The sequence below is a fragment of the Chrysochloris asiatica genome, unplaced genomic scaffold (assembly GCF_000296735.1).
Source record: "Chrysochloris asiatica unplaced genomic scaffold, ChrAsi1.0 scaffold00086, whole genome shotgun sequence".
NCBI classification, from domain to species: Eukaryota; Metazoa; Chordata; class Mammalia; order Afrosoricida; family Chrysochloridae; genus Chrysochloris; species Chrysochloris asiatica.
The window spans coordinates 8,510,620-8,521,480 of record NW_006408604.1 but is presented as its reverse complement, the minus strand read 5'-3'; the positions used below and the strand labels follow the sequence as shown (position 1 = coordinate 8,521,480).

The following is a 10,861-nucleotide window of genomic DNA, read 5'->3' as shown; positions in this document are numbered from 1 at the left end:
GTCTGGTTAGGTCCATGTGTACAGTCATCTTTTATGCTATTTTAAGTTATTTGCAATGAAGAAGTGATTGATATCACACAATTCTATCACAGGGTCTCCAGTATCTTTTCTATCACTAAGGCCATATTTTCCAACTACTGATCTTTCTTTGTTTCCAACCTTTGCATTCCAATCAACAGTAATTATCAATACATCTTGATTGCATGTTTGATTAATTTCAGACTGAAGATTTTGGTGGTGGTCATGGTGGTTATGTGCCGTGGAGTCAGTTCCGACTCATAGCGACCCTGTACAGGGTTTCCGATGCTGTAAATCTTTATGGGAGCAGAAAGCCTCATCTTTCTCCCGCGGAACTGCTGGTAGTTTTGAACTGCTGACCCTGAGGTTAGCAACCCAATTCATAACCACTACGCTACCAGAGCTCCTTGAAGATTTTGGTAGATTTCTTTAATTTCTTCACTAGCTTTAGTGGTTGGTGCACAAATTTGAATAATTGTGGTATTAACTAGTGTTCCTTGTAGGCGTATGGGTATTATCCATTCATAGATAGCATTATATTTCAACATAGATCTATAAATGTTCTTTTTGATGATGAATGTGACACGATTCCTCTTTAATTTGTCATTCTCTGCACAGTAAACCATATGATTATCAGATTCAAAATGGTCATTACCAGTTCATTTCAGTTTGCACTAGGCTACAAGGTCAGTTTGAACCACAAGGACGGCTGTTCAAACCCAGCATTCACTTCTCAGAAACCATATACAGGGTCACTATGGGTTGGAACCTACTAAAGGACACTTAATAACAGCAACAGCAATATCTAGGATGTCAATCTTTATGTGCTCCACTTCATTTTTGACAACTTCATACTTTGTACATCCCATGTTATGATTATTATTGGATGTTTGCTGCTGTGTCTCCTCATTTTGCGTTGTGCCCCATCAGCAAATGAAGATCTTGAAAATTTAACTCCATTGACATCTTCACAGTCAACTCTACTTTGAGAAGGAAGCTTTTCCCCAGTCATATTTTGAGTTCCTTCCAACTTGAGGGCCTCATCTTCTGGCACTATATCTGACAGTATTCTGGTATTGTTCATCTTGTGTCAGTATTCAAAATTATGGTGCTATCTGACAGTATTTCACTGCTGTTTATAAGATTTTCAGTGACTAAACACTCAGAAGTAGTCAGCTTCTCGTCTTCTTAGTCTGTCTTAGTCTGGAAGCTCACTGAAACCTGTCCACCATGGATGTACTCTGCTGGCATTTAAAATATCCCTGGCATCACTTCCAGAATCACAGCAACACACAAGCCATCACAGTACAACAAACTGGTAGATGAAGGTAGTGTTGATTATCTAATGCTGATATAATAAATGTACCCAAAATGGGTGGCTTTCATGAACAGAAGTTTTAGGCTAGAGGTCCACATTTCAGTGCACTAACTCTAGAGGAGGCTTTCTCTCTCTTTTGGTTCTGGGAAAAGGTCCTTGTTCTTTGGTTGGTTCCTTGGTGTATTTCATGGGGCATGGCATCTGTCTGCCCCATATATGCTTGCCTTGCTTTCTTGCTAAATCGGCTTTCTTTTTTTCTCAAAAGAGGTTGATTTAAGACTAGTGACTAAATCTTTATTGAAGCAGACAGCCTCATCTTTCTCCTGAGGAGAAGCAGTGGTTTTGAGCCATTGGAGCAGCCCAATGCTTAACCCCTTGCTCATTTACAACACAAATGTTTTAATTTATAATTATATTTTGTTGTAGTGTGGGTGGAAGTTTACAGAGCAAATTAGTTTTCCATTCCACAATTTATATACATTTTGTTTTATGACATTGGTTGAAATCCCCTGATGTAGCAGCACTCTTTGCACTTCCTCCTTGGGTCCCCATTTCCATTCATCTTTCTTTCCTGCCTCATCCTGCCTTCTGAGTCCTGTTTTTGAACAAATGCCCTTTGGTCTCATATGCCCTTTGATCTCACCAGGAGGACTACATTCCTTCCTGGTGCTATGCACTTCATAGGCCTGTCTGTTGCTTGTCTGAAAGTTGATCTTCCCAAAGCTGGGTTCAGTTTCAGGCTTGAAGGGTGTCTAAAGCCCACCATAGTTGTGCGTGTGTGTGTGTGTGTGTGTGTGTGTGTGTTTTCTACTAGTCTCTATCAGACTAATAAGTCTGGTCTTTTAAATTATTTTTTCATTTTGTTCTTCTCCCTCTCTGTCCAGGACTTTCTTTTGTGATCAAGAGCAGTTGGTAATGGTAGCCAGGCATCATCTAGTTGTTCCGTCTCAGAGTATTGGAGGTTCACATAGTCCAATAGTCTTTAGGATTAATTGTTTTCTGGAGTTTTTTTCTTTTTTTTTTTTCTTCACTCTTTGCTCCTAATGGGGAGAGACCAAAAATTGCATCTTAGATGATGGCTTACAAGCTTTTAAATCCCCAGATTCTCACCTCAGTGGGTTATAGAACATAGTATTTGTGGACTGTGTTATGCCAGTTGATGTTCCCTGAGACTGTGGTCCTAAATCTGCAAGCCCACTCACTCATTCGCTGAAGGTGTTTGTTATAGCTAAGAAGCATTCAGTACTTAATCCTCTGTATGCTTTACAATGTCCTTTGATATGTTTGCAGCACATGCAACTACATAGGAGTCCTGGTGTGGCACTGTATAAGCATTGGACTGCTATCCTAAACATCGGCTGTTCAAACCCACCAGCCAATCATCAGAAACCCTATACAAGGCTGCTATGGGTCGGAACTGATTTGACGGCACTTAACAACAAAAACTTCGTATGTAGATAGTCTCTGTCAAACTTACATATATGTGTGTGTGCGTGCACATCTCTATATACTGTCCAGTGCTGATCCTATAGCGCCACACCAGGACTCAACATCCATGAGTATATATATATACTCCTGATGTGGCACTGGACCTCAAGGTCGGTTTGAATTGCAAGGTTGACAGTTCAAACTCGCCAGCTGCTCCTCGGAAATCCTATACAGGGTTGTTATGAATCAGAACTGACTCCACAGCACTTTACAACAACAACATTCATGGATGTAACCCCATTTGTCTTCCCACATCTGTTCAGCTTGCATGTTTACCTGTGTATCTATTCTTAGATAATCCTTGTTATATTATTATAGCAGGATTGTATATGTAATAGTATTTACCATTGTTGTCTTTTGTTCTTGTATACCTCCCAGTGTCTTTCTTTGCCATGGTCGTGTAGTACTGCCCTCCTCCTTATTACATATTGCCTTTGCCTTCACCCAAGTTAATATGGCACTAAACAGCAACAACAACTCTCTAATTAGTGATCTACTCTCCCTCACCTCCCATACCTGGCTAACATCAAAGAGGGTTTCTTTCTGTGTGTAAATGTTTGCTTGACTTTCTGTAATAATGGTCTCATATGTTTGTTCTTTTATAGAGCATGTATTTTGGGGAACACATACTCCCAGTTGTAAGAGCTAAGGAGTAACTTATGCAAAAGAGCTTGCAAAATAATAAAGCACTCATTATGTAAATCTGGTGAAGTATACATTATACAGCATACATTATGATGATGAATTGGGTGATCACTGCCAGGCAAGTCTGTTTAGTTTGTTGTTAGTCAGCTGTCACTGATTACTCTTAGTGAGAAAAACACAGTGGTAAAGCTAGAGAAAAGAAAACATTGAAGTTACAATATCTTCCCCCGAGTAAGTTGCCGTATGTTAGACAAGAAAATACACAATGAAAAAATATAATAGAAACCCGAATTGAATAAATCATTATATTGGACTCTTTCCATCAATGCTCGAAGACCTAGAAATGACTTGAGTTGTGTCTTGAGAGCTGGGTGAAATTAATCATCATTATTTTCACTAAGTACATGAGCTTTAAGCAGGATTTTGAAGGAATAGAAAAGTAATCTTTAAAAGAAATGAAGGCAGTGGATTTATCTGAAGGATTGATGGGAATAAACAAGGATCATAGTAGAGAAGGATGAGGACTGATTGAGATTGAGAAGTTTTGGACACTGTCCCTAATTATTCAGCACAGAGATGCTGAGTCTCATTTTTCCATCAACAAAGCTCCAGCTTAAATGAGCTCTAGCATCCTATTTAACTTCAAAATTCCATAGTTGAATCACTTTTTAATCTATGGTGATTATGAAGGCAAACAGATTTATTTGCTCAAGAACAGTCCAAACTGCAGAAGAAGAACTGATTGCATTCAGGTGAGAGTGATGCGGTAGATACAAACTCTGAAACCCACAAGGAAGGTGTGGAGGAATTATCTCAGAAAACATTATCATAAGAACAAATTATCCATTGAGTCCAGGGTAGTGAGGGCCTGGGGCAGTGATGGCTGTGTGAGTGCCTTCCAAGGCTCATGATTATAATCAAGACTTCTTGTTGCTGTTAAGTGCAGTGAAGATCCTTGGGAGGGTTTCTGAGGAGGAGCTGGTGGGTACAAACTGTCAACCTTGAAGTTAGTTGTCCTTTGTTTTATTCGACAGCACCAAATTAGGACTCCAATCAGCACTAGACATGGTGATCCTATACTGGGCTTAAGGAGCTCTGGTAGTGTAGTGGTTACGAATCAGGCTGTGAACCTTAAGGTCAGAAGTTCAAAACTACCAGCTGTTCCATGGGAGAAAGATGAGGCGTTCTGTTCCCGTAAAGATTTACAGCCTCGGAAACCCTGTACAGGGTCGCTATGTGTTAGAAGAGACTTGATGGCACATAACCAACCAACCAACCATACTAGGCTTGATGTAGAAAACATTAAAAGAAGATGGAAGGAATACAGAGTCACTGTAATAAAAGGAAATGGTCCATGTTCAACCATTTCAAGAGGTAGCATATGATCAAGAGCCAATGATACTGAAGGAAGAAGTCCAAGGTGCATTGAAGGAACTGGCAAAGAACAAAGCATTGGGAAATCTTTCAACAAAGTAAGGTGGTACTGGAGACAACCACTCATCTATGCCAGAAATTTGGAAGATAACTATCTGGCCAACTGATTAAAGAGATCCGTATTTGTGCCCATTCCAAAGAGAGGTGATCCAATGGAATGTGGAAATCATCCATATCTTTGACATCCCATGTGAGTAAAGTTTTGCTAAAGATAATACAGAAATGGCTGCAACCATACATTGACAGGGAACTTCCAGAGGTTCAAGAGGAATTCACAAGAGGACGTGGAATAAAGGATATCATTGGTGATGTCAGATGGATCTTGGTTGAAAGCAGAAACTACCAGAAGGATGTTTACCTGTGCTTTATTGACTACACAAAGGTTTTGGATTGTGTGGATCATGACAAGCTATGAACAACTTGTGAAGTATGAGTATTCCTGAACACTTAATTGTGCTCATGAGGAATCTGTACCTGGACCAAGAGGCAGTTGCTCAAACAGAATATGGGAACACTGAATGATTTAAAATTAAGAAAGGTGTGTGACAGGGTTGTATTCTTTCACCATACTTATCCAATCTGTATGCTCAGCAAATAATCTGAGACGCTGGGTTATAGGAACAAAAACGTGGCATCAGGATTGGAGGAAGACTCATTAACAATCTGCGATATGCAGATGATATAATCTTGCTTGCTGAAAGTGAAGAGGACTTCAAATACTTACTGATGAAGATCAAAGACCATAGTCATCAGTATGGATTGCATCTCAAAGTAAAGAAAGCAAAAATCCTCACCACTGGACCAATAAACAACATTCTTACCAATAGAGAAAAGATTGAAGTTGTCAAAGACTTTATTTTTCTTGGATCAACCATCAGCACTCATGGAAGCAGCAGTCAAGAAATCAAACGATGTATTGCATTAGGTAAATCTGCTGCACAAGACCTTTATAAAGTGTTGAAGAGCAAAGATGTCAGCTTGAGGACTAAGCTGCACTTGATCCAAGCCATGGTATTTTCAATAACCTCATATGAATGTGAAAGCTAGACAATGAATAAGGAAGATCATAGAAGAATTGATGCTTTTGAGTTATGTTGTTGTGGGAGAATAATGAAAGTACCATAGGCTGCCAAAAGAACCAACAGATCTGTATTGGAAGAAGTGCAGCCAGAGTGCTCCTTGGAGGCCAGGATGGCCAGAATTCGTCTCTCATACTACTGGCATGTTGTCAGGAGGGGCCAGTCACTGGAGAAGGATATCATGTTTGGTAAGGAGGAGGGTTAGAGTAAAAAAGGAAGACTGTCAATGAGATGGATTGGCCAAGTGGCAACATCAATGGACTCAAAGGTGGCAACAATTATGAGGTTAGCCCTCAACGGGGCAGTGTTTTTCTTTCTATTGTGCATAGTTTCACTATGAGTTGGTACCGACTCAATGGCAACAGCAACAAATACTGCATTAGATGGGCTGTGATTTAAATGTCTCGGCATTTCCCCAGAAGAAATCAAACTTAACAAAAACGAAGTATCCAATCATACATTTATTAAGTAATAATCACACATCTTAACCCCCCCTCCACGACACTGCATTTTCCTTACAAATCAAGCATTCTGGGGACTGGGGTGCAGCCGGGCAAGAGAACATGTAGGAAACAAGCAATGTGCATGCTATATATTTCAGTGATGCTACGGCAAGGGAATACGAAACCAGGTACCAGGCTCCGGAATGAACTAGACTTTCTCCAATCTCATTTGCCTCCTCGGCGCTGCCTAAAATAGCGATTGTAGGCAGCATTGTAGCCATAAACCATGGCATAGCGTTCACAAAGCTTGAAGTCATCACAGGCTTCCCGGCTAATCTCGTGGGCAGGCTTGGTTTGTTCGCGGATCCTACGAAGTGGAAAAAGAGACCAAAATTGAGAAGCATAGAAGAAAAATAAGAAATAGGGAAAGGAAAATATTGAAAAGAGTTCCTTCCACAAAACAAAACAAAACAACCCCCCCCCCACCTAGATAATTTGAAAAACAAGGGGTAGGGGTAAAGGGAAAACAGGAGGAAGTTATTTATTTTTAGAAGCTTCTTTTTTGCTTTTGTCTGGTCTTTCACGAAATAGTCTTCCAAAACTTGATTTGTTTTCTATGTATTGTTTTGAGATTCCTTGATGCTATGATACAATTAGAATTACTATATTTAACATGGAAAACTTGTTCCTCACTCCACTCAGATCACTGATATTATGCTGGAGAAAATTTGTGTCACCCACCTCTCCTGGGCTTTAGCTCTCCATCTCTGCTGCGGCGACATAAAGCTGTTAGCGTTTCTCCTGTTTAAGAAGGGATCTTCAAACAGAAAATAAAGATAAGCAATGTAAGCATAACAGTAGCTGAAAATATTTCCATGATTATTCTCTGACACAAAACTACAAGACTCTTATTCATGCATCCCAAAGGACCCAGAGGTCTGTGAAAATGAAAGGGTCAGGGTAATGCAGATTTCATAAATTCCCTGATCAAAAGAAATCAATAACACTACATGTGTCTTAGACATTTTCATATAGGCTACCGCATACTTGGCATCTGGTTTTGCATTTGGGCAATTGTTTTGCCTTTTCCAGTATTGGTGTTGCTAGCGATGTTTAGTTAATGTCTTTCAGGAGACATTCTGTCTGTCGCTAGCATTTGTCAAGCATAACTTTAGACTGTCAGTAAGTGAGCAGTTTAAATATTATAAAAAATGATGTATAAGTTATAAACAACAGTGATAAATTGTTTTTGCCTTCATTTTTTATATATCCAGATACTCAGTAGCATTCGACATAATACTGATGGTCTACAGCTGATTCAACCTCCAATGCTGTATTTTACAATTTGTCATTACTCCTTGTTTTCCCTGTGTGCTTGATATGGTGCCAAGTCTAAATTTCCAGAAGATTTTATGCATGTGGAATGCAGCTTAAATGTCATATTACACTACTGTCATGCTTTAACTATTGTGCATGTAGCGCTTTTTATGATCACTGGATTTCAAAATTTCTTTTCTTTCCCCAAAGAGGCCTTTTTCTTTTCTTCTTATATATCTTATCATTTTGTTACTGTAAGAATAGGGAGTGATTAGATAATGCATGAGATTTAAATATGGAAGACAAATATTTACTTACTAATTTCATAGGATTCCATGCTTTCATGAGATTCTGGAATTAAAAAGAAAAATTCATTTTATAGTTACACATTGTACACTACATTAGTCTATATAGGAAAGGAAGGTAAATGAAGAGTCAAAAAGATGTGAAGAGTCAGAAAGATGTGAGGGAATGCATCGAGCAGTGTTGTTACTGCAAATTTCAGCAATTTTGGATTTGCACATTGTTTTTCTACCTCTGTCCTTGCTACTTTATCTGATGTCAAAGGGACTAGTGTCCAGTCTTGGCTAAAATTCTCAAGGGCTATGAGGTCTTTATACTAGTGAACAAACACAATTTCAGTGATACACTAAGTCCCCAGTGAGACTTCTTTGTCTTATCTGGGGCCTGAGAGAAGGGTCCAGAAAGGTAGAGGAGGGTCCAGAAAACAGCCAGGTTTTCCAGGCAGTCTGGGCAATTGCTTAGCTGAACTTTACCAGGTCAGGTTCCGAAGAGGTTCCAAAAGCCTCTTAAAAACCTGTGTTAAACTGCCAGCCACAGAAACCACTGGCTTCAGCTGAACAGCTCACATTGGGCACAATGCCAGTACAAAGAACAAACTGAGACACTTTCAAAGCAAACGTGTTCATCTTTTTCTTCTGATTTCAGAACAAGAGAATTATATTTGTTAATAAGTGAATTTAATGGAAAAGTTAAGAAAAGGAGGGGAAGAAATCAAATCCTCTGATACAGAAATATTATGAATAATTTTGAAAGTGAAAAGTATACGATGCATAGTTGTTAATATCATTTCCTTTAAAACAACTAAACTATTGAAGCATAAGGCTGATTTATTTAGATAATTTTGCTTCAGATTTTCTTTCTTTAACTTCTAACAGACTCAGATATTTAACAACATCTAGAATCAGGCAAATTTCACCTTTTGGCTATAGAAGTCATGTAATCTACTTTTCTCTGAAAAATTTTAAATGTAGACCTTCACATTAGCTCATTCAAGAAATGTAGTAAGTTTATGAGATTGTCCTGTTCTTAGGCTACCCTTAAAATTTCACATAACAACTGATTTTCTTAGTGGTAGTGATTAATCCAACACCTTTAACCAACTTATTTCAAAGTCAAAATAAATGTCCATAGGAATGAGAATGCAGCAACTAGGAATTTAGACATCTTTCTGAAATATCTCAGCTCTAGGTGTATATCCATCTATACTGAGTGACTTTAGCACGGAAAGAACTTGCTTTTTAAGTTGTATACAAGCACCTGGACATTTAAGATGTTAAAAGATTTGATGGAAATATCAGTGTCCATGGACTGGAAACTGTTAAATTAATGATACTCTAAGATGATAGCAGAAGAGGGGGAGAGGGGAGCAAAGAGCGAAGGAAAAACCAAAGTAAACAAAAGTTAGAGATGGAAAAGAAAATCTGAGAAAGGATAGGGAGTAAAGTTTCTCACCATAACACAAAATTGCCACAGCTAAGGCAGCCAGAATGGTGAAAAGGAGCAGGCTCTTCATGGTCTCTCTGTTGTTGTTGTCCTGTGGGTCTTCTCACTGTCCTGAGTGTCAGTAGGAAGAGAGGCTCCTACAGGCTTTGAGTGAAAGACTGGAGTTTTTATAAGAAGTAGAGCAGTTTAAAGGGGAGGAACCAGTGCGAGGGGGCCGGAGAAGGTGGGGACTTGTTGGCACTAAACTAGCACTGGGACTTTTCCCAAACAGTCATTCCTTCCAGATATTATCTACTCTGGGTGGGCAGTTTTTCCCTCAGTCTTGGATGTGATCTTTGCTGTAGCAGGATGCTGTCCTGGTACAGAGTTGTGGCTACCCTATGTTGGAGGCCAGACTTGGGCAAAGGTTCACAGAGAAGGGAGTTCCCAGAAACACGTGTTTGCTTTTCTAATTCCTTCACTGATCTACCCTCCTGGCTATGACTGCATGTCTTTCAGGTTTGGTCTATGGACAGAGTCCTACTGTTTTACTTGTTCCCCTGATGGATGGATTTGAGGTGCTGGGGGAGAAAGCACACTTCACATTTCACTTTCTATACTGGTTAAAACAAAGTCATCTTCCCAGTAGGCCGAGCTATCATTCCTGGACCAATCAGGCCTTCACTTGGGGATATCCACCTTTTGCAATTCTCTAAGTGCCCCATCCTGAGGAGAGAGATGTTCAGTGACCCTAAGAGTTCTGATTCCATCACTGACTCCTTTGTAACTTGCCCATCCAGTTTTGTGGAGTCTAAACCTGTACCCTAATGCTCTATTAGGCTGAATATCACTGATCTGAAGTACAGCAAAGCTAAGAGGGCACTCAGATCTCATTTTCCAAAAGCATTGTCTTGCTAATTAACTCTTTCAACAGACTTTTGTGAGTGACAGTGAGTGGTGGATTTAGAGACAAATAAGACATGTCCCTAAGGAGGTACATAATAGCTATTTAGAATTCACTTTGCTAGTAGAAGTGTATACAAAAACACATATTTTCACAAATATGCACTTTTACTATATACCTTCAGCACCAGAAACACTATTTTTATCCTTACTGGGAAAGCATTTCCATTTGGTAACTCTGATTTCCTTGTGGAGAGAGGTTTTTTTGTTTTGTTTTCTTTTTTCCCTGGCCTCTTAGTCACCTAGAAAACCTTTTCTACCTGTTGTTGTAGCTCTATTGCCTGGGTATCCAAGAGTCTCCTATGCAGACTAATTGACTTGAGTCTCAGAGCTGCACTGACCTTGTGTTACCTGTTGCCTTCAAGTCTGACCCCAATTCACAGCAATTCTGTTTTACAGAGTAGAACTGCTCCATAGGGTTTTTTGTGACT

The 10,861-nt window shown here is 39.4% G+C and overlaps 1 protein-coding gene across 1 annotated transcript; it reads right to left on the bottom strand.

Moving 5' to 3' along the window:
• Nucleotides 1-6,650: 6,650 nt before the first annotated feature.
• Nucleotides 6,651-9,558, bottom strand: MGP (matrix Gla protein). The gene is made up of 4 exons (XM_006866068.1): nucleotides 9,498-9,558; nucleotides 8,061-8,093; nucleotides 7,167-7,242; nucleotides 6,651-6,792 (listed from the first exon to the last, which is right to left on the bottom strand). Exons 1-4 carry the CDS (start codon nucleotides 9,556-9,558, stop codon nucleotides 6,651-6,653), a joined length of 312 nt encoding a protein of 103 aa, XP_006866130.1.
• Nucleotides 9,559-10,861: the final 1,303 nt, after the last annotated feature.

Coding starts and splice junctions, on each gene's coding strand:
- MGP (XM_006866068.1), bottom strand. CDS start 9,558: ATGAAGAGCCTGCTCCTTTTCACCATTCTGGCTGCCTTAGCTGTGGCA. Junction 7,243..8,060: donor CATGGAATCCTATGAAATTA/GTAAGTAAATAT, acceptor TTCTGTTTGAAG/ATCCCTTCTTAAACAGGAGA. Junction 6,793..7,166: donor AGAGCTAAAGCCCAGGAGAG/GTGGGTGACACA, acceptor TCCACTTCGTAG/GATCCGCGAACAAACCAAGC.